General features: G+C 39.1%; 2 protein-coding genes across 2 annotated transcripts in view; one reads left to right on the top strand and one right to left on the bottom strand.

Annotated features, from left to right (window-relative positions):
• The window catches only part of CHST7 (carbohydrate sulfotransferase 7), a 520876-nt gene that overhangs the window by 387510 nt on the left and 109088 nt on the right, over window positions 1-24278 (bottom strand). The gene's annotated exons all lie outside the window — the stretch shown is intronic.
• Window positions 1-24278, top strand: part of SLC9A7 (solute carrier family 9 member A7) — a 167505-nt gene that overhangs the window by 67774 nt on the left and 75453 nt on the right. The window contains exon 2 of the mRNA XM_052663795.1: window positions 22623-22822. Within this exon, the coding sequence (XP_052519755.1) occupies window positions 22623-22822 (200 nt within the window). The remainder of the gene's footprint in view (window positions 1-22622; window positions 22823-24278) is intronic.

The following is a 24278-nucleotide window of genomic DNA, read 5'->3' as shown; positions in this document are numbered from 1 at the left end:
ATTGTTGCCCTGTAAATAAATTCTTCAGTACCATTTTTCTAGATTCTGTATATGTGCGTTCAGTTCAGTTTAGTCACTTAGTCGTTTCCAACTCTTTGCGACCCCATGAACTGCAGCACGCCAGGCCTCCCTGTCCATCACCAACTCCCGGAGTTCACCCAAACCAATGTCCATAGAGTTGGTGATGCCATCCAGCCATCTCATCCTCTGTCGTCCCCTTCTCCTCCTGCCCGCAATCCCTCCCAGCATCAGAACCTTTTCCAATGAATCAACTCTTTGCATGAGGTGGCCAAAGTACTGGAGTTTCAGCTTTAGCATCATTCCTTCCAAAGAACACCCAGGACTGATCTCCTTTAGGATGGACTGGTTGGATCTCCTTGCAGTCCAAGGGACTCTCAAGAATCTTCTCCAACACCACAGTTCAAAAGCATCAATTCCTCGGCGTTCAGCTTTCTTCACTGTCCAACTCTCACATCCATACATGACCACTGGTAAAACCACAGCCTTGACTAGACGGACCTTTGTTGGCAAAGTAACGTCTCTGCTTTTCAATATGCTATCTAGGTTGGTCATCACTTTCCTTCCAAAGAGTAAGCGTCTTTTAATTTCATGGCTGCAGTCACCATCTGCAGTGATTTTGGAGCTCAAAAAAATAAAGTCTGACACTGTTTCCACTGTTTCCCCATCTATTTCCCATGAAGTGATGGGGCCAGATGCCATGATCTTCGTTTTCTGAATGTTGAGCTGTAAGCCAACTTTTTCACTCTCTTCTTTCACTTTCATCAAGAGGCTTTTTAGTTCCTCTTCCTTTTCTGTCATAAGGGTGGTGTCATCTGCATATCTGAGGTTATTGACATTTCTCCTGGCAAACTTGATTCCAGCTTGTGCTTCTTTCAGCCCAGCATTTCTCATGATTTACGCTGCATAGAAATTAAATAAGCAGGGTGACGATATACAGCCTTTACGTACTCCTTTTCCTATTTGGAACCAGTGTGTTGTTCCATGTCCAGTTCTAACTGTTGCTTCCTGACCTGCATATAGGTTTCTCAAGAGGCAGGTCAGGTGGTCTGGTATTCCTGTCTCTTTCAGAATTTTCCACAGTTTATTGTGATCCACACAGTCAAAGGCTTTGGCATAGTCAATAAAGCAGAAGTAGATGTTTTTCTGGAACTCTCTTGCTTTCTCTGTGATCCAACGGATGTTGGCAATTTGATCTCTGGTTCCTCTGCCTTTTCTAAAACCAGCTTGAACATCAGAAAGTTCACTGTTCACAAATTGCTGAAGCCTGGCTTGGAGAATTTGAGCATTACTTTACTAGTATGTGAGATGAGTGCAATTGTGTGGTAGTTTGAGCATTCTTTGGCATTGCCTTTCTTGGGGATTGGAATGAAAACTGACCTTTTCCAGTCCTGTGGCCACTGCTGAGTTTTCCAAATTTGCTGACATATTGAGTGCAGCACTTCCACAGCATCATCTTCCAGGATTTGAAGTAGCTCAACCGGAATTCCATCACCTCCACTAGCTTTGTTCGTAGTGATGCTTTCTAAGGCCCACTTGACTTCACATTCCAGGATGTCTGGCTCTAGGTGAGTGATCACACCATCGTGATTATCTGGGTTGTGAAGATCTTTTTTGTACAGTTCTTCTGTGTATTCTTGCCACCTCTTCTTAATATCTTCTGCTTCTGTTAGGTCCATACCATTTCTGTCCTTTATCGAGCCCGTCTTTGCATGAAGTGTTCCCTTGGTATCTGTAATTGTCTTGAAGAGATCTCTAGTCTTTCCCATTCAGTTGTTTTCCTCTATTTCTTTGCGCTGATCACTGAGGAAGGCTTTCTTATTTCTCCTTGCTATTCTTTGGAACTCTGCATTCAGATGCTTATATCTTTCCTTTTCTCCTTTGCTTTTCACTTCTCTTCTTTTCACTGCTATTTGTAAGGCCTCCCCAGACAGCCATTTTGCTTTTTTGCATTTCTTTTCCATGGGGATGGTCTTGATCCCTGTCTCCTGTACAATGTCACGAACCTCTGTCCATAGTTCATCGGGCACTCTATCTATCAGATCTAGTCCCTTAAATCTATTTCTCACTTCCACTGTATAATCATGAGGGATTTGATTTAGGTCATACTTGAATGGTCTAGTGGTTTTCCCTACTTTCTTCAATTTAAGTCTGAATTTGGCAATAAGGAGTCCATGATCTGAGCCACAGTCAGCTCCCTGTCTTGTTTTTGCTGACTGTATAGAGCTTCTCCATCTTTGGCTGCAAAGAATATAATGAATCTGATCTTGGTGTTGACCATCTGGTGATGTCCATGTGTAGAGGCTTCTCTTGTGTTGTTGGAAGTGGGTATTTGCTATATGTGCATTAGATTATGATATTTATGTTCCTCTCTCTGACGCACTTCAGTCTGGATAATAGGTTCTAGGTTCATCCACCTCATTAGAACTGACTCAAATGCATTCCTTTTAATGGCTAAGTAATATTCTACTGGGTATATGTACCACCACTTGTTTTTCCATTCATCTGTTGATGGACATCTAGGTTGCTTCCATGTTCTTGCTATTGTAAATAGTGTTGCAATGAACAGTGGGATACACGTGTCTCTTTCAATTTTGGTTTCCTCAGTGTATATGCCTAGGAGTGGGATTGCTGGGTCATATGGTGGTTTTATTCCTAGTTTTTTAAGGAATCTCCATATCATCTTACATAGCGGCTGTATCAATTTACATTCCCACCAACAGTGCAAGAATGTTCCTTTTTCTCCACACCCTCTCCAGCATTTATTATTTGTAGATTTTTTGTTGATGGCCATTCTGACTGGTGTGAGGTGATATCTTATTGTGGTTTTTGATTTGCATTTCTCTAATAATGAGCGATGTTGAGCATCTTTTCACGTGTTTGTTAGCCATCTATATGTCTTCTTTGGGGAAATCTGGTTAGGTCTTTTTCCCACTTTTTGATTGGGTTGTTTGTTTTTCTGGTATTGAGTTATATGAGCTGGTTGTATATTTTGGAAATTAATCCTTTGTCAGTTGTTTCATTTGCTATTATTTTCTCCCATTCTGAGGGTTGTCTTTTCACCTTGCTTATAGTTTCCTTTGCTGTGCAAAAGATTTTAAGTTTAATCAGGTCCCACTTGTTTACTTCTGTTTTTATTTCCATTACTCTAGGAGGTGGATCATAGAGGATCTTGCTTTGATTTATGTCATCGAGTGTTCTGCCTATGTTTTCCTCTAAGAGTTTTATAGTTTCTGGTCTACATTTAGATCTTTAATCCATTTTGAGTTTATCTTTCTGTATGGTATTAGGAAGTGTTTTAATTTCATTCTTTTACATGTAGCTGTCCAGTTTTGGGTGTTCTTTGGAAGGACTGATGCTAAAGCTGAAACTCCAATACTTTGGCCACCTCATGCGAAGAGTTGATTTATTGGAAACGACTCTGATGCTGGGAGGGATTGGGGGCAGGAGGAGAAGGGGACGACAGAGGATAAGATGGCTGGATGGCATCACCGACTCAATGGCCATGAGTTTGGGTGAACTCCGGGAGTTGGTGATGGACAGGGAGGCCTGGTGTGCTGCAATTCATGGGGTCATAAAGAGTCAGACATGACTGAGCAACTGAACTGAACTGTCCAGTTTTCCAAGCACCATTTTTGGAAGAGGCTGTCTTTGCCACATTGTATTTTCTTGCCTCTTTTGTAAAAAATAAGGTACCTTTAGGAGCATGGATTTATTTCTGGGCTTTCTATCTTGTTCCATTAGTCTATATTTCTGTTTTTGTTCCAGTACCATACTGTATTGATGACTGTAGCTTTGTAGTATAACTTGAAGTCAGGAAGGTTGATTCCTCCAGCTCCATTCTTCTTTCTCAAGACTGCTTTGGGTATTTGGGGTCTTTTGTGTTTCCATGTGAATTATGAATTTTTTTGTTCTAGTTCTGTGAAAAATGCCATTAATAATTTGATAAGGATTACATTGAATCTGTAGATTGCATTTGGTAGTATATCATTTTCATAATATTGATTATTACCCAAGAACATGAAATATCTCTCCATCTGTTTATGCTATCTTTGATTTCTTTCATTACTGTCTTATAATTTTCTGTGTACAGTTCTTTTGTCTCCTTAGGTAGGTTTATTCCTAGGTACTTAATTCTTTTTGTTGTAATGGTGAATGAGATTGATTTCTTAATTTCTCTTTCTGATTTTTCATTGTTAGTATATAGGAAAGCGAGTGATTTCTGTGTATTGATTTTGAATCCTGAGACTTCTGAATTCACAGATTAGCTCTAGTAATATTTTGATACTATCTTTAGGGTTTTCTATGTACAGTATTATGTCATCTGCAGACAGTGAAAGCTTTACTTCTTTTCTGATCTGGATCCCTTTTATTTCTTTTTCTTCTCTGATTGGTGTAGCTAGGACTTCTAGAACTGTAGTGAATAATAGTGGCAAAAGTGTACACCCTTGTTTTGTTCCTGATCTGAAGAGGAATGCTTTCAGTTTTGTTCCATTGAGGATAATGTTTGTTGTAGGCTTATCATATATGGCCATTACTATGTTGAGGTAGGTTCCTTCTATGCCCATTTCTTGAAGAGTTTTAATCATAAATGGGTGCTGAATTTTGTTAAAGGCTTTTCCTACATCTATTGAGATGATCATATGGTTTTTATCTTTCAATTTGTTAATATGGTATATCACATTAATTTGCATATATTGAAGAATTCTTGCATTCCTGTTATAAACCCAACTTGATCATGGTGTATGTGTTTTTTGATGTGCTGCTGAATTCTGTTTGCTAAAATTTTGTTGAGGATTTTTGCATCTATGTTCATCAGTGATATTGGCCCATAATTTTATTTTTTCTGTTTGTTGTCTTTGTCTGGTTTTGGTATCAGGGTGATGGTGGCCTCATAGAATGAATTAGGAAGTGTTCCTTCCTATGCAATTTTTTGAAAGCATTTTAAAAGGATAGACATTAGCTCTTCTCTAAATGTTTGATAGAATTCTCCTGTGAAGCTATCTGGTCCTGGGCTTTTGTTTTTTGGGAGATTTTTGATCACAGCTTCAATTTCAGTGCTTGTAATTGAATTGTTCATAATTTCTATTTCTTCCTCATTCAGTCTTGGAAGATTGAACTTTTCTAAAAATGTGTCCATTTCTTCGAGGTTGTCTATTTTATTGCCATATAGTTATTCATAATAGTCTCTTATTATCCTTTGTATTTCTGCATAGTCTGTTGTAAGCTCTCCTTTTTCATTTCTAATTTTGTTGATTTGATTCTTTATTTTTTTCTTGATGAGTCTGGCTAAAGGTTTGTCAATTTTATCTTCTCAAAAAACTAGCTTTTAGTTTGATTAATCTTTACTATTATTTCTTTCTTTTTCACTTATTTCTTCTAGGATCTTTATGATTTCTTTCCTTTTACTAATTTTGTTTTGTTGTTTTTCTTCTTCTTCTTTTTCCAGTTGCTTTAGGTGTAAAGTTAGGTTGTCTATTCGATGTTTTTCTCATTTTTTAAGGTAGAATTGTATTGCTATAAACGTCCCTCTCAGAACTGCTTGTTTTGCATCCTATAGGTTTTGAGTTGTCATGTTTTATTGTGATTTGTTTCTAGAAACTTTTTGATTTCCCTTTTGATTTCTTCAGCAACCTGTTGGTTGTTTAGAAACATGCTGTTTAATCTCCATGTGTTTGTGTTTCTTGCAGTTTTTTTCTTGTAATTGATAACTAGTCTCATAACATGGTCAGAGAAGATGCTTGATACGATTTCAGTTTTCTTAAATTTACCGAGGTTTGATTTGTGACGCAAGATGTGGTCTATCCTGAAATATGTTCCATGTGCACTTGAGAAGGTGTATTCTTCTGCATTTGGATGGAATGTCCTGAAGATTTCAATGAGATCTATCTCATCTAATATATCATTTAAGACTTGTGTTTCCTTATTACTTTTGTGTTTTGATAATCTGTCCATTGCTGTGAGTGAGGTCTTAGTCTCTTACTATTGTTGTGTTCCTTTCAATTTCTCCTTTTATGTCTGTTAGTGTTTGTCTTATGTATTGAGCTCCTATGTTGGGTGCTTAGATATTTACAGTTGTTATGTCTTGCTCTTGGATTGATCCCTTAATCATTATGTAATGTCCTTCCTTATCTCTTGTAATCATCTTTATTTTAAGGTCTATTTTGTCTGATATGAGGATTGCTACTCCAGCTTTCTTTTGCTTCCCATTTGCCTGGAATATATTTTTCCATCCTCTCTCTTTCAGTCTATATGTGTCTTGAGGTCTGAAGTGGGTTTCTTGTAGACAGCATATATATATATGTATATATCTGATTTTTGTATCCATTCAGCCAGTCTGTGTCTCTTGGTTGTAGCATTTAATCCACTTGCATTTAAAGTAATTATTGATATATATCTTCCTATTGCCATTTTCTTAATTGTTTGGGATTGATTTTGTAGATCCTTTTTCTTTCATTGTATTTCTTGCCTATATAAGTCCCTTTAAGATTTGTTGCAAAGCTGGTTTGGTAGTACTGAACTCTTAACTTTTGCTTGTCTGAAAAGCTTTTTATTTCTCCATCAATTTCGAATGCAATCCTTGCTGGGTACAGTAATCTTGGTTTGATTTTTCCCTTTCAGTACTTTAAATATATCCTGCTATTCCCTTCTGGCCTGCAGAGTTTCTTCTGAAAGATCATCTGTTAAGCATATGGGGTTTCCCTTGTATGTTACTTGTTGCTTCTCCCTTGCTGCTTTTAATGTTCTTTCTTTGTGTTTAGTCTTTGTTAGTTTGATTAGTATGTGTCTTGGTGTGTTTCTTCTTGGGTTTATCCTGTATGGGACTCTTTGTGCCTCTTGGGCTTGATTGGCTATTTCCGTTTCCATGTTGGGGAAATTTTCAACTCTAATCTCTTCAAAATTTTCTGATACCCTTTCTTTTTCTCTTCTTCTTCTGGGATCCCTATAATTTGAATGTTGGTGCTTGGTGCCAGAGGTCTCTGAAACTATCCTCAATTCTTTTCATTCTTTTTGCTTTATTCTGCTCTTCAGAAGTTATTTCCACCATTTTATCTTCCAGCTCACTGATCTGTTGTGCTGCAGATATTCTGCTATTGATTCCTTCTAGAGTATTTTTAATTTCAGTAATTCTGTTGTTAGTCTCTGCATGTTTATTCTTTAATTCTTCTAGGTCTTTGTTGATTGATTATTGCATTTTCTCCATTTTGTTTTCAAGGTTTTTGATCATCTTTATTATCATGTGCCTGAATTCTTTTTCAGGTAGTTTGCTGAAATAGGCAAACTAGGAAATACTCTTCATTTATTTGGACTTCTGTGTTTCTAGTTTGTTTCTTCATTTGTGCAGGATTTCTCTGCCTTTTCATTATTTTTTTAACTTATTGTGTTTGAGGTCTCCTTTTCCCAGGCTTCATGTAAAGTTGAATTTTTTCCTTGAAGAAGGTTGAATTCTTTCTTCCTTTTGGTTTCTGCCCTCCTAAGGTTGGTCCAGTGGTTTGTGTGAGCTTTGTATAGGGTGAGATTTGTGCTGAGTTTTTATATGTTTGTTGGTTTGTTTTTCCTCTGATGGGCAAGGCTGAATGAGGTGGTAATCCTGTCTGATGATGATTGGGTTTGTATTTTTGTTTTATTTGTTGTTTAGATGAGGCATCCTGCACACGGTGCTACTGTGGTTGTGAGATGCTGGGTCTTGTATTCAAGTGATTTCCTTTGTGTGAGTTCTCACTATTTGATACTCCTTAGGGTTAGTTCTCTGGTAGTCTAGGGTCTTGGGGTCAGTGCTTCCAGTCCACAGGCTCAGGGCTTGATCTCGGAAATGCTGTGTCCCAGGGTTAAGTCCTCAGCTTTGTCCACCGAATAAAATGTAGCTGTCAACTTCTGGGCTGTATGTTTTGTCTTTAGTTTGAGGCAGGAGATAGATGGGCCCCAGGCTGAATAGCCTCTCCCTTGCAGGTTCCAGAGCAGCTCTAGGAAACAGGAGACTCAGCACCTACTCCAAGGATGCCCTATGGCCTTCTTATAGTGATCTGACTAGTATATGTAATTAATAAATTTAAAAAATATATAAATTTATTTATTTTAATTGGAGGTTAATTACTTTACAATATTGTATTGGTTTTGCCATATATCAACATGTATCCACCACAGGTATACACATGTTCCCCATCCTGAACCCCCCTCCCTCCTCCCTCCCCATACAATCCTTCTGGGTCACGAGTCACCAGTCCAGGTTCAATGCATGATACTGGATGCTTGGGGCTGGTGCACTGTAATTAATAAATTTGAACTTAAATGTTTGTCCCACTTTTTTGAATTGTATTAGTCGTCTTGGGCTTCCCTGGTCTCTCAGTTGGTAAAGAATCTGCTGTTGTGCAGGAGACTCTGGTTCAATCCCTAGGTCAGGAAGATCCCCTGGAGAAGGGAATGGCAGCCCACTCCAGTATTTTTGATTAGTCATCTAAATAAAAAATTATGTACTGTGTGCCTGTGGCTAAAGTTCTAAGCACATTTTCATCATCATCCCAAGTGTGTGATATTTTAAAAACATTAATGAAAATTAAACTTGGATATGATCCTATGATGTTTGATCAGGGAGGACAGAGGTATGGTAATTTCTTGGTTAGTGCTTTAGCATAATACTTTCTACAAAAGTGGGACTTCATGTCAGGAGGCCAGTATTGTGAATCTTCTTTGGAAGATTAAGAATACTCATTGTGGTAATGGTATGAGAAAAGCAAAACAAATAAGCTGGAAACATCTCTGAACAGGGTTTAGGGACCCTATGTTACTGTTAACATTGGGATCTTCTAATCTGAGAAGGACACGTTTCCTTGTTGGGAGGTTGGGATGTGAGTTAGCTGTAGAGATATTGCTGATGGTCCAGAGAAGCCACCTGCAGTTTCTCAAAAAGACGGTGCATTCATTTGCTTGGGCTGCTGTAACAAAATGCCACAGACTGGGTGGGTTAAACAGTAGAAATTTATCTTCTCACAGGCTGGAAGGCTGAGATCCAGATGCTGGCAGGGTTGGATCCTGGTGAGGCCCTTCTTCCTGGCTTGTGGATAAGCTACCTTTTCACTGTATGCTCACTTGGCCTTTCTTCTGTGTGTGCGCACACACACAAAGATATCTCTTCCTTTTCTTAAATGGCCACTAATTCTACTGGATTAAGACCCTACCCTTATGACCTTATCTAACCTAAATTACCTGCTAAAAGCCCGATCTTGAAATGCAGTCACTTTAGGGATTAGGGCTTCAGTATATGGAGTTGAAGAGGACACAGTGAATCCATTGCAGATAGTTTATTTTGGTTGGTTGTTGTTCACTCACTCAGTCATGTCCAGCTCATTGCAACCCGATGGACTACAGCATGCCAGGCTTCCCTGTCCATCACCAACTCCCAGAGTTTTCTCAGACTCATTCTACTAAATCAATAATACCATCCAGCCATCTCCTCCTCTGTCGTCCCCTTCTCCTCCTGCCTTCAATCTTTCCCAACATTAGGGTCTTTTCCAATGAGTCATCTCTTCAGATCAGGTGGCCAAAGTTATTGGAGCTTCAGCATCAGTCCTTCCAATGAATAGTCAGAACTGATTTCCTTTAGGATTGACCAGTTTGATCTCCTTGCTGCCCAAGGGACTCTCAAGAGTCTTCTCCAACACCACAGTTTGAAAGCATGTATTCTTTGATGTTCAGCCTTCTTTATGGTCCAACTCTCTCATCCATACATGACTACTGGAAAAACCATAGCCTTGACTATATTGTTTGAATTCAGGTGAATTCTTAAATATTTTTTTTCCTTAATATGGCATCACAAACAAAAAGTGAAGTAAGTATGTGCAAACTCTCATTTATTTTACCATGTGGTCTCAGAACCCTCCCTTTTCACTTGTGTATGCCTCTAAATTTGCATTTATTTTAGTTAAAGCTCAACCATTCCTTAGTAATTGGAGTAACTAGAGCAGCAAATGTAGTTGCTATTCTGTGTTCCAGTTTCATGGCTCTCTAAGATAGCTGTGATTAGTGCATTTGTTTATTTGCAGTGTTGTTTGAATTCAGGGCTTCTAGGAAGTAGATTCTGTAATATGCCTCAAAATTATTTGAGTGTTTTTTTTTTTTTGCCAGTTATTTATTTGGCTGTACCAGGTCTTAGTCGCAGAACATGTGAACTCTTAGTTGTGGCATGAGGGATCCAGTTCCCCATCCAGGGATCAAACCTGGGTCCCCTGCATTGAGAGAACACGGTCTTAGCCACTGGACCACCAAGGAAGTCCCTCATTGAAGATTTTTTTATCCTATAAGAGTACTTGACTTTTATTTATTTATTTGGGCCAATTATAAAGGCTAATAAAGTTTGGCACCCTTGAATTTAATGGCAGGTAGGAGGTTGAAGAGATGGGAATAGCAGACTACCTAACCTGCCTCTTGAGAAATCTGTATGCAGGCCAGGAAGCAACAGTTAGAACTGGACATGGAACAACAGACTGGTTCCAAATAGGAAAAGGAGTGCGTCAATGCTGTGTATTGTCACCCTGCTTATTTAACTTATATGCAGAGTACATCATGAGCAACGCTGGGCTGGAAGAAACACAAGTTGGAATCAAGATTGCCGGGAGAAATATCAATAACCTCAGATATGCAGATGACACCACCCTTATGGCAGAAAGTGAAGAGGAACTAAAAAGCCTCTTGATGAAAGTAAAAGAGGAGAGTGAAAAAGTTGGCTTAAAGCTCAACATTCAGAAAACTAAGATCATGGCATCTGGTCCCATCACTCCATGGGAAATAGATGGGGAAACCGTAGAAACAGTGTCAGACTTTATTTTCTTGGGCTCCAAAATCACTGCAGATGGTGATTGCAGCCATGAAATTAAAAGACGCTTACTCGTTGGAAGGAAAGTTATGACCAACCTGGATAGCATATTCAAAAGCAGAGACATTACTTTGCCGACTAAGGTCTGTCTAGTCAAGGCTATGGTTTTTCTGGTAGTCATGTATGGATGTGAGAGTTGGACTGTGAAGAAGGCTGAGCACCGAAGAATTGATGCTTTTGAACTGTGGTGTTGGAGAAGACTCTTGAGAGTCCCTTGGACTGCAAGGAGATCCAACCAGTCCATTCTGAAGGAGATCAACCCTGGGATTTCTTTGGAAGGAATGATGCTAAAGCTGAAACTCTAGTACTTTGGCCACCTCATGCGAAGAGCTGACTCATTGGAAAAGACTTTGATACTGGGAGGGACTGGGGGCAGGAGGAGAAGGGGACGACCGAGGATGAGGTGGCTGGATGGCATCACTGACTCGATGGACGCGATTCTGAGTGAACTCCGGGAGTTGGTGATGGACAGGGAGGCCTGGCGTGCTGTGATTCATGGGGTCGCGAAGAGTCGGACATGACTGAGTGACTGAACTGAACTGACTTGAACTGAGGTTGAAAATAGGAGTCAGAACTAAAGGCTCTTAAAACTCAAATTTTCTTGTTAATACAAGGCTGTTGGCTAACATCTCTATAGTGTATTGTCATTTATTCAGTGATTGTAGTGGTCAGATTGCAGGCATGGGAGGTGAGTGCTTATTGCACATTGCTTTCAGGAAAATTAACCTTCAGGGTGAGAGTCAGGCACTTATGTGGCAGTCCCAGTGTAGTGCAATCATTGTTCTGATAACTGTTCACTATCAGAGACTGTTTTGAAAATGCATGATGAGATGGGTTGCCATGTATGGTTGTGTTTGTTGTGCCCTGAACAATTTCAGGAAGCCTCTTTCATGTTGAAGTCTGTGAGGGCAACCCTGATTGTGAAGAATACATCCCAGTCCTGAGGTATCAGGATGGGCTTCTCTGCCTGGAAGAAATGATATCTACATTGTGACTTGAAGGGTGAGTAGGAGTTAATCCAGTGAAGATGGTAGGGAGCAGAGAGTGGGAACAGAGTTCCAGGCAGAGGCTCAGGGGAAGGATTGATTAATTTATTTCAAAAGGTAGCTGATGTTTAGTTGAAAGTCGTCCCAGACCTTTAAAGAGTTGCGAATGGGTCAGGCTGTGGTAACATTGGTAGTCCTTTGGCAGTTGACGTGAATTTGATTAGTGTGTTTTAATTAAATTGGGGAATGCACAAAACAGCAAGTAAAATGTGTTGAGTGAATGACTCAGCCACGGGCGACTGTCCTTGATTTCAAGAAATGTCAGAGTATGAGATAGAATCAAATAAATATTCATATACCTGACCTAAAGTCCTTAGACCTAATCCAGGAATCTACTAGCCTCCCATTATTTTTTCAAGCATCTGTGAATTTTATTTTTTTAAAGAAAATATGGTTAAGACTTTAAGTGGTCATCCATATTGCTTGGGATTTGAGGGGTTAAATTAGTGATACTCTCTCTGCTATCAAAATTAGAACCATTTGGGAGATAAAGGAGCCAGATGGGTAGAGCTTGGAGAGTGTGGTTTAGGTGTGACAAAATGGCTTCCTGAGACTATAGCCCTGGATTAGGCAGAAATAATCCCTCCAGGCCTTAGAGGTGTTGAGCTAGCAGAGGCCCCATATAGAATAAGGCAAATTGTAATCTATTTACACTTGGGTACCATACTGGACTCCTCTAGTTAAAAGTTCAGTCATTGAGTCCAAGTCTGCCTCCTTGGTTCCTAGTTTTCAAATGAAAGACTCTCCCACTCTTCCATTATATATTAGAGTGGGCATCTCCAGTTTGTAAATATTGTCAGAAGGTATGTGGTATCTGGTCACCCACAGAGAAATGCTGTGAAGCACAGACGTGATGGAAAGATGTTCCTGGTGTCCTAAGAACGTCATGGGACAATATAGTGATTTTTCCATGTCTTGTTTTCCCAAGTAGACATCTAAAACCTAAAGTCATTTTCTTCCTCTTGTTCTTAACTGTAACATTACCCATTTGGGGAAACTAGAATTGATGTTATATTTTGAACTACATAAATCTGTCCCATGTTGGTCTTAATCAAATCTTTGGAATTTCAGCTACTGAAAAAGAGGGGCATTGAATTGGAGGTTGAACTCTTAGCTGATGGGCCTGATCTTCATTATATTAGTGTCACATATACTAAGGAAAGCAAGACAGAATATTTGTCTTGCAGGACTACAAACTCACTTTATTTTTTAGTTAAAATCTACCTCTGTCAGAGTAGCATTACTCCCAGGCTGGCTGATTGGCTATTTGCAGATTTTCTGTTGTATTGTCAAGAGTTTTCAGATTCAGAGCAACTAGAACTCTCATACCTTGCTTGGAGGGTGGGTGGATTGTTGTGAATATGGTATAGAAACTCTGGGAAATGATTTGGCCAACTCTTATAAAGTTAAACATATGCTTGCCCAATAACTGAGCAATCCTACTCTGTGTATTTGCCCTAGAGAAGTGAAAACATGTTAATATAAAACCGTGTTCTCGAGTGTTCATAGCGGCCTTATTTGTGATAGCCAAAAGCTATAAACAAAGCAAATGTCCCTCAGCAGGTTAGTGGATAAACTGTAGTGTATTTACACAATGGAATACTACTCAACAGTAAAAAGGAATGAAGTTAGGTATTTGGCTGAGCAAGAGAAGCTAGTCTCAAAAGGTCACATACTTTGACTCTATTTAACCTTGAAAAACATCACTACAAAAAGCATCACTATGAACAAAGTTAGTGGAGGTGATGGAATACCAGTTGAGCTATTTCAAATCCTAAAAGATGATGCTGTGAAAGTGCTGCACTCAATATGCCAGCAAATTTGGAAAACTCAGCAGTGGCCACAGGACTGGAAAAAATCAGCTTTTATACCAATCCCAAAGAAAGGCAATGCCAAATAATGTTCAAACTACCACACAATTGTACTCATCTCACATGCTAGCAAAGTAATGCTCAAAATTCTCCAAGCTAAGCTTCAACAGCACGTGAACCATGGACTTCCAGATGTTCCAGGTGGATTTAGAAAAGGCAGAGGAACCGGATATCAAATTGCCAACATTGGTTTGATCATCAAAAAAGCACAAGAGTTCCAGAAAAACATCTATTTCTGCTTTATTGACTACGACAAAGCCTTTGTGGATCACAACAAACTATGGAAAATTCTTAGAGAGACGGGAATACCAGACTACCTGACCTGCCTCCTGAGAAATATGTATGCAGGTCAAGAAGCAACAGTTAGAACTGGACATGGAACAACAGACTGGTTCCAAATCAGGAAAGGAGTATGTCAAGGCTGTATATTGTCACCCTGCTTATTTAGCTTATATGCAGAGTACATCATGAGAAACACTGGGCTGGATGAAGCACAAGTTGGAATGAAGGTTGCTGGGAGAAATATCAATAACCTCAGATATGGAGATGACACCACCCTTACGGCAGAAAGTAAAGAAGAACTAAAGAGCCCCTTGATGAAAGTAAAAGAGGAGAGTGAAAAAGTTGGCTTAAAACTCAACATTCAGAACACTAAAATCATGTCCCATCCGGTCCCATCACTTCACAGCAAACAGATGGGGAAATAATGGAAACAGTGAGAGAATTTATTTTGGGGGGCTCCAAAATCACTGCAGATGGTGACTGCAGCCATGAAATTAAAAGACACTTGCTCTTAGGAAGAAAAGCCATGACCAACCTGGACAGCATATTAAAAAGCAGAGACGTTACTTTGCCAACAAAAGTCCATCTAGTCAAAGCTATGGTTTTTCCAGTAGTCGTGTATGGATGTGAGAGTTGAACTATAAAGAAAGCTGAGCGCCAAAGAATTGATGTTTTTGAACCGTGGTGCTGGAGAAGACTCTTGAGAGTCCCTTGGACTGCAAGGAGATCCAACCAGTCAATCCTCAAGGAAATCAGTCCTGAATATTCATTGGAAGGACTGATGCTGAAGCTGAAACTCTAATACTTTGGCCGCCTGATGTGAAGAGCTGACTCATTGGAAAAGACCCTGATGCTGTGAAAGATTGAAGGCAGGAGAAGGGGACAACAGAGGATGAGATGGTTGGATGGCATCACCGACTCAATGGACATGAGTTTGAGTAAGCTCTGGGAGTTGGTGATGGACAGGGAAACCTGGGGTGCTACAGTCCACGAGGTTGCAGAGAGTCGGACATGACTGAGCGACTGAATTGAACTCAATCTTGAAACAACAAAACTCTAGTAATGGGAAACAAATCAGTGACTCTTGCTGTTATAGGTAGGGTGAAGGTGTAACTGTCAAGGGATATAGTACAAGGGATTTTTTCTGGGAGTGATAGAACTGTTTGGTATCCTGATTGTGGTAGTGCTTACATGAACCTATGCTGTATTGTATACAGAAGTACAGATATAGTGTTGTACCCATGAAATTTATATAATGTTATAAACCAATGTTACCTCAATAAAAAATAAAATTTAAAGATTCATAGAAGTGTACACCCAAAGGGAACAAAATCCATGTTATTGTTAAGACAATTTAAAAAGTAAGAAACATTTTAAGACAGCATCAAGAGAGTTTAAAAAAAGAAAAGAAAAAACAAGTCACAGACTGGAAGAAAATATTTTCAAATCATATATTCAATAAGAACTTGTATCAGAATACACCAAAATCTGTTACAATTCAATAAGACAATCTAATTTAAACATGGCAAAAGATTTGAATTAATAGACGTTTCACGAAAGAAGATATACAAATGACCCATAAGCACATAAAAATATGCTTGACATCATTAGGCATTAGAGAAATCCAAATTAAAACCACAGTCAGATACCACTTAATACTCTCTAAAATAGATACAATCAAAAGACAATAAGAAAGAATTTAGAGCATGTCAATAAACTACAACTCTGATACCTTGCTGGTGGGGATATGAATTGTATAAAATGGTATACAGTTTCCCAAATGAAAACTCTTCAACAGTTTCTTAAAGTAATAAGTATAGGTTCACCATATGTCATCGTGGTTCCACTCCTAGGTGTCTGCAATAGAGAAATGGAAACATATGTCTATCCAGACTTGTATGCAAAAGTTCATAGCAGCATTACTCATAATAGCAGAAAAATGGAACCAATACAAATGCTCATCAACTGGTGAATAGATAAACAAGATATGTTATATCCACACAGTGGAATACTATTCAACAATAAAAAAGTAATGAAGTACTAATATCTTCCTTCCACGTGAGTGAGCCCTGATAAGATTATGCTGAGAGAAAGAAGCCAGATACAAAAGACTACATACTGTATGATTTCTTTTCTATGAAATGCCCAGAAAAGTCAAATCTATAGAGACAGAAGATAGATCAGTAGTTGCATGGGGGTGGGAGGGGGAAACAGAGTGACTGCAAAAGGAAATGTTCCAAATTAGATTGTGATAATTGTACAGCTCTGTGAATTTAATAAAATCATTGAATTGCACACTTAAAATGGGGAATGTTATATTATTTAAATTGTACATCAATAAAATTGTCTTTAAAAAGTTATTTCACTACATGTTCAAAACTAGCAACAAAATATTTTAAATGAATTCTCCTTGAAATGAATATATCAGTGAATAACACAGCTGTGTAAAACAAGTAAAAAAGGATATTGAAAAGGCTGTAACGTACATTCTCAAAACCAGAGTCACTTGAATGACTCCCAAATCTGAAAAATCATTGTCACTGCTGGGATCCATTGCATTCTCTTAATTTGCTCAATTAGAAATAGTTATCACTCTCTTCAGACGCTGTGTAATGGAATGTGGAATGGGACATTTTGTTTTCTCAGAATTTCAGATGAAACCTTAGAACTCAGAACAACTTCTACAGTGCTGTAAAAATCCCCATAGTGGTGGCCAAACCCTACTGATGATCGTCTGCTCCTAGTAGCTCATATAAGGGGAGGTGGAGTCTCATTAGAGAACAGGGCATCCATGCACCTGTTCCCAATTTCTTAACAAAGGCTTATTGATGGAGACACTTAAATATCGCAGCAGGTGGATAGTTGTACAGCCCAGTGTCGATTTGTTCAACTGTCTTCCTGACAAACTCAGTCACAGAATGGAGGCTAGTTTCTTTTATGGCCTTATAGAATTTTTCAACCATACTTTGTCCATAATTAACTTCCTTCCTCATACCACCAATGGGAACATTCATAAACTGTATATAGGGTTCTTTTTTTGGTTAGGTGTTTCTTTTAAACATTAGAAAATCTGGCAGTTGTACACCATCAGCACAATTAATAAATACAGGAATTTTTTTCATACTCAAAACTTTGAAATAGTCTTTAATTTTTTTCTACTGAAAAAGTTTTGAATTTTTGCACCTTTGGAGTTCATCAGGCTGCTTTAAACCACATCAGATGTCAAATGAATTTCATCTATATTTGCTTTCTATTAAAGTTCAGAACTAAATTTTTTCCTAGCATTAGCCATATACCTGTGAAATCAGTGAGTCTGTTTTCATCAGCTGACATGTGCTTTTCTGGCCCACACACATAGATTATTGCTCTTTGTAATCTTGAACATTATGATGTTGATCCAGTAAAGTCATTAATGCTTCCATTGCTTTCCGTCATTTTTGGGGGTGATATTGAACTTTCTAAGCTTTGAAAAATATCTAGTGTCAAATCCTAATTCCTTGTAGTTATGATCTCTCTATAGTTCCCTGTCAGGGGATGTCTTCCATGCCTAGAAGATGGAAATATGCCATTCATGTTTTTTCTAAGTCTTTATTATATTCTTTCTAAGCTATCCCTCTACACTCCTAATACTCCTAATATCTTATTCTTTCTTGAAGTGGAAGATGTCACAGGTGAACTTAATGTAGCAGTGACTGTCCTTTAGTGCCATGGAGTACAATGGTAATAAATATGAATGTAGATGTTTTAAGGAGTTACTCAAACTCTGTCTTGAATTAGCAGACTGTTGTTGTCATGTTTTAACACAAGGGGGCAGCATCATCATCTTTATTGTCACCATCACATGTTTAACATAGGCATCTTGGGCCCAGGTAGGGAGGGTAAGATTTTATAAGTATGTAAAAACAGTATTCATCATCTAATAACGCTTCTAAGTATGATGGTGATGATTACTGAGAGAGACTTCAAGGACATTTCCTGTAGTAGAGGAATTTGTCTGCAAATATGAACCTCCTATAAAGAAAAATCTCCTGTATCCCTTCTGTTCTTAATACTCTCACTAGACACTTCTGTGACCACATGTATGGGAGTTTTCTCATGCCAAGCAATTCTCCAGCTCTCAAGTGAATACGGACTGAGCATCCCACAGTTTAACTCAATTCTGACACTATCTACCTGGACGTAGCATCAGATCCCACAGGCCTCACAAAACCTCTGCCCCTCTCACTTCAGAGGTTAGTCATAAATCCAACTTCTGACCAACTGACTGTAAGTCAGAGGTTCCCATGTTCCCCTCCTTGGCTTTGATCATTTGCTAGAATAGATCAAAGAACTCAGGAAGCCTGTTTACTTACTATATTACTGATTTATTAGAAAAGGATATAATTAGGAAACAGCCATACGGGAGAGGTGGATGAGACATGTAATGTAGGAATGGGCACGGAGTTTCCATCAGCTGCCCTTCTCTGCCCTCATGTGTTCACCAGTCCAGAAGCTCTCTGAACCTGTGTGCTATGGGGATTTTGATAGAGGTTTCATTACATTGGTATAGTTAACTAAATCATTGGTCATTAATGATCAATTTAACCTCTAGCACCTCTTCCCTGCCTGGAGCTCAGGGGTTGGGTGGCTTTAAAAGTTCCAACTCTCTAATCACCTGGTTGATTCCCTGGGCAAGCATCCCCCATTCAGAGGCTAATCTTGGAGCCCCCAGGTATCAGTCATCTCATTAGCATACAAAGAGACACTTAGAGCCTTAGGGGTTCCAGGGGTTTTAGGAGCTGTGTGCCAGGAAACTGGGAGGAAGACCAAATATATATTTCTTATTATAAATCACAATATTACACCTCCTCTTTTGTTAGAGTAGTCATTGTGAAGGCCCTGTCCTATTATGGTTTAGCTTTATAGTTAGCTTTGCTAATAACAAGTAAACACAGTGAGTTATGTGAAGCAGCTATTGATTTGGGAGGACAGCCTTTTATAAATGACTTATTTTGGTTTCCTGATGAAGACTTTGTTGACTGAAGAAAAATGTGTTTTATTCAGGAACCTTGCTGACAACTATACAGCCCAGGAATAACATCAAAAAATTACTGCTAATCTCAAAACCCAGACCTCTCAAGTTAATGAATTTAATTCTTATCTATGTATGGGAAGATGTAAGAATCTGGGCTCATTGAAATTATTCCTTTGATATGCATCTTAACTATCGAGACACACAGCCTATTTTTCTCCATTTAACTTCTCCCCAGGGTGCACCTTGAGGGGTGGTGGTGGTGATTTCTTTGGTCTGAAATATTCTTTGTTTACTAGAATTGCAGGCAACATTTATTTTGTTGTTGTTCACAGCACCTCCTGTTGGATGTAAATTAGATCAAGTTTTAGGAGGCATTTCTTGACCAATTAATTTGTCCCATGGTGCTAAGAAGGCTAATTCCTAGATCAGATGAGAATTATGTTGATAGGCTGTTCAGTGTGCTAAGTTTTGGATTAAGCCCTGTTGATAACCTTAAATTCTCTGGATCTTCTGTTTTGCTAGTCTATTATGATCCAGGAAGTATTTTCTTTGTTGCTTATTCCCACATCTAGAGTTGCACTATTACAATTAATTCTATATAGAGTTAAATGTATGATTGACCATGTCAAGACGTGTAGCCATCATTAATTTTGTCAGAGGCCTGGTTACACATTGGGTAAAAATTGACTTACAGTTGGCTTAAAAGCACATACATGTGTGTGTGTGTGTGTGTGTGTGTGTGTGTGTGTGTGTGTGTGTGTGTATTGGAAAGACTAATGCTGAATCTCCAATACTTTGGTCACCTGATGCGAAGCACTGACTCATTGGAAATGACCCTGATGCTGGGAAAGATTGAAGGCAGGAGGAGAAGGGGACGACAGAGGATGAGATGGTTGGATGGCATCACTGACTCGATGGACATGAGTTTGAGAAAGCTCTGGGAGTTGGTGATGGACAGGGAAGCCTGGTGTGCTGCAGTCCATGGGGTCACAAAGAGTCAGACATGACTTGAGTGACTGAACTGAACTGATTGGGACCCTTTAATGTTGGGAACCAGTAGTGGGGGTCCTTCTGGCCCATCCAACCTTAGATAGTTGTTGTGGTCTGTGTGTGGCTTAGAAAAGAATTTCCAGACACAAAGTATTTCAGAAGAGAGTGAGTTTATTGAGAACAAAGAATGAAGATAGTAAAGGGTGCTGCAAACATAGCAGCTGATTTCCTGACAGACCAGGGAGAGCTGACCCATTTCACAGGCTAGTGGTCAATTTTATAGCCTCAAGATGAAGAAAATTCCTGCTAGAAGGGTGGCATTAGGTGATTGGTCAGAAAGCTATATGGTGAATACTTTATCCAATATGAAGTCAGGGAACAGGCTAATTTAAATTTAGGTCAGGAGGGCTCATGGCAACAGTTGCTATGGGGGTTGGTCAATTCTAGAGATTTTTGTCCTGTGACCTCAAGATAGAGCTCCACAGTAGTGTTGTATCAAAATATTTTGTTTTGATCCCATTAATATCTATTTTTTAATCTTATTTCTTGATAACCATCTAAAGATTTTTATCCTTTTGGGATGAGTCCCTTTAAAATTTTCACCTTGTTATAAAGAAATCTATAAATCAGCCTAATTAACAATCTAATGTTTTTTATCCATGATCTAATTTGTTTTTCATAGGTACCAATAAAATAGCTGTTTATAATGAGAGCTAGAAATTGGCCAATTTAGAAGTTTCACCAGTTTAAAGAATCCATCCTCTGGCCATTGATGAGATATACCTTAATAGTGTGACTCACACCAAAAACATGCAAGAGCCTCTTGCACAAGAGAGTACATAGGATGCAACCTTCACAAAATCTAGAAGGTTTACTCCCCAAAATAGTTTAAGAAAGTAAAGGACCTTGGTTGTACAGGTGGACACAATGAAAGTGAAGATGACAAAGGCCCCTTATGGACAGCTCTTATGACAGATTTTCCTGAGAGTTGGCACAGCCAAGCCAGACAAAAAGATTGCCCAGGATTCCAGTCTTTTTGGCTGCCAAATGTATACCATGTGTGTACCTTCTGGATGGTAGAGACCAAGGTCTCAAGCTGAGATTTTTAAGAACCTCATTTTAAATTTAGAGTAAAAATTTACGACTTTATTTTTTCACGAAGTTCAAGTATGTTAGAACAAGTCTTTAATAGTAATAATAACAACAGCAATAATAAAACAATAGACACAGAGCACAGAGTGTGACTTAAAGAACTATATCTTTCTGGATTTTATATATTATTCTTCAACAATGTCTTGTGAGTTCTTATATATCTTGGTGATAAGAGACATTGTAGAACATTATACATGAAGTGAAGTGAAGTGAAGTTGCTCAGCTGTTTCTGACTCTTTGTGATCCCATGAAGTGTAGTCCACTGGGCTCCTCTGTCCATGGGATTTTCCAGGCAAGAATACTGAAGTGGGTTGCCATTTCCTTCTCTGGGGGATCTTCCTGACCCAGGGATCAAACCCGGGTCTTGCACACTACAGGCAGACTCTTTACCATCTGAAGCACTCTTTACCACTAGGGAAGCACATTATACATGGGATATAGTAAACATTGTTCTTTCTTTTTCTCATATAACTTTCTCCTTTAATGGCAAAATGAGGTGGGAGGAGCATTGTACCGTTCTCTCTCTTAATATTTCTAACAAAGAACTGAACTTAAAGAGAAATCTGAAATTTTCCTCCTAAGAGAGAATTATAGAAAGTGTCTTGTGGTTATTTGTGTGTTTTTTTTTCACATTTCACTCACTTTTACTTGGGCATATGTGACTCATATCTAGGACCAGGGGAGCAACATTTCTTTATAACTCATGGGATTAAATGCTTACACACAGTTTTGCTGTTTTTTTCCTCCTAAAGGGAAAACCCTACTAAGAACAGAATGTGATGGAAAGACTTGCAGCTAATTATGCTAGCTGTGTCAATGCTGCAGCCCCAAGAAGCCAGCTCTCCAGTTCCTGAATCATGACTGTGAAAATTTACACTGTGGTGTTTGGCTCCCTAAGGGATATAATTATTTTCTCCATGATATCCAGTACTTGAAATGACCTAAGCAAAAGCCTTTCTTTTCTTCCCTTCCTCTGGTGTGTGGCAAAATAAGTTGCTTTTGTAGCAACTAGAAATTCTCGAGGCCTTGTCCTTGCTGGTGGATGGCCTGAGGGATGCTGCTGGTAGAAATCAAAGAGCTCAGTGGTTCTGCTGGGCAGAAAACAACTTTGCCTTTTATCACCCATCTTCCTCCCACAAAATCCTGGGATGTGAGACACTATTAGTGGTTCCAAATACTAAGAGTGCATCATAACCCTGAAAGGTACTGGCCTACCTTGTCCTCCTGGTGGCTGAGGGACCCAAACCAGAATAGATGGATGCCTAATCCTTCTGAAGGACTGTAGAGTTGTTCCTAAAATACGTACCCTCTCCTTGGCCTCCAAAAAATAATCTCTCTGTCCTTCCACAGGCCTGATGTTTTCTTCCACTGTGTTTCAGGACTCATCGTCGGGGTGATCCTGAGGTATGGCACCACTGCCACCAGTGGTCATGACAAGTCACTCAGCTGCACTCAGGAAGACAGGGCCTTCAGCACCTTATTAGTGAATGTCAGTGGGAAGTTCTTTGAATACACCCTGAAAGGAGAAATCAGCCCTGGCAAGGTCAACAGTGTAGAGCAGAACGACATGCTGAGGAAGGTGAGCTGTTGTGGTCCTGACATGATCTTTGTTTTTTAATGCAAAACTCTTACTGCTTTACTTAATTAAAAACAACTAATGTGGTATTTGATTTTCCAATTCTGTCTTGACCTTGTGAAGAGAAATATTTTCAAATTCCTAGAACATCAATAACATTCCTGGCTCTCAGTTTGGCTAGGAAGCTTTTGGACTGTGATGAAGAGAAGGAACCAGATTTGAACTTTAGCCTTTTAGCTTTGTCAGATTGATGTGGGCCACCAGTGGTTTCCCTGGTGGCTCAGTCGGTAAAGCGTCTGCCTGCAGCGTGGGAGACCTGGGTTCGATCCCTGGGTTAGGAAGATCACCCACTTCAGTACTCTTGCCTAGAAAATTCCATGGACTGAGAGGCTCCTCGGAGTCTGGTAGGCTACAGTCCATGGGGTTGCAAAGAGTCGGACACGACTGAGCGACTTTACTTACTTACTTACTTACTTACTTACTTAATTTACCAGTGGTGCACTGTGCTTGTACATCCCCACTCAGCTCCTCTCTCCAACTCCCATCTCTTCTTGACTATGTTTCTTATCCTTGTTATGGTTTAGGGATGAGATTGTTTCTTTCTTAAAATAAGATTGGTTTCACATTTTTCTTTTAGCTTGTATATTCAGTGTTCAGAAGTTATTCTTAGTTCTTCATCATTCTTTCTACTGTATTCTACAATTTACGTTTCCCAATTTATTGACTGCAATTAGTGATTGCAGTCATAGAGTATAGCCTGTATTCCGAAAATTATTGTTCTCTGGATCTGCCATAGTCCTTAAAGAAAATTATTTTCATCCTGGAACATTAAACATGCCCATCATCTCTCTGTCCCTAATGGCAATTCTAGTGAGCTCTTTGCTTTTAACCCTTCATAAGAATGTGTAGGATTTCCATGAACATTTGTGAAATTAAATGCAACTGAGAAAGATACCCAGTGTAAATACCACACTAATGGCTGTTTTGAAATGGCCACCCAAGTCCTTCATACTAGAGAGGATATGGGGGAAAGGGGAAGGACCCCAGCCCATTTCCATCTTTGAGTTTCATAATAGAAGATGAAGTTGACCTTTACTCTGTTATCTTTAGAAAAACATATATTCAGATCCCTCCTTTTTAAACTTTTCCCACATAAAGCAAAGGTGGGAGAACAAACACAGCTAAGATTATTGTTGTCAGTTGAAGGGAGAAGAGGCCTGTTGAGGCAGCTTGGTTAATGCAGAGTTTTGGAGTGGGTGTCAGGGAACTCTTGTGCTGATTCATACATTTCTGGGTTTGGAGACTTCAGCAAGTCACAAACTCTTTGGCCCCAGTGTCCTCATATTAGATAGATATTGTCCAAGGCCCCTTCTCATTCTGATATTCTCTGCTTTTCAGACTACTTTTATCTTTAGCAAGAAGATAGAATAAAACATAATTTGAATTAAAACATACTGTG

The sequence above is a fragment of the Budorcas taxicolor genome, chromosome X (assembly GCF_023091745.1).
Source record: "Budorcas taxicolor isolate Tak-1 chromosome X, Takin1.1, whole genome shotgun sequence".
Lineage (NCBI taxonomy): Eukaryota > Metazoa > Chordata > Mammalia > Artiodactyla > Bovidae > Budorcas > Budorcas taxicolor.
This window is presented reverse-complemented; position numbering and strand designations above follow the sequence as displayed.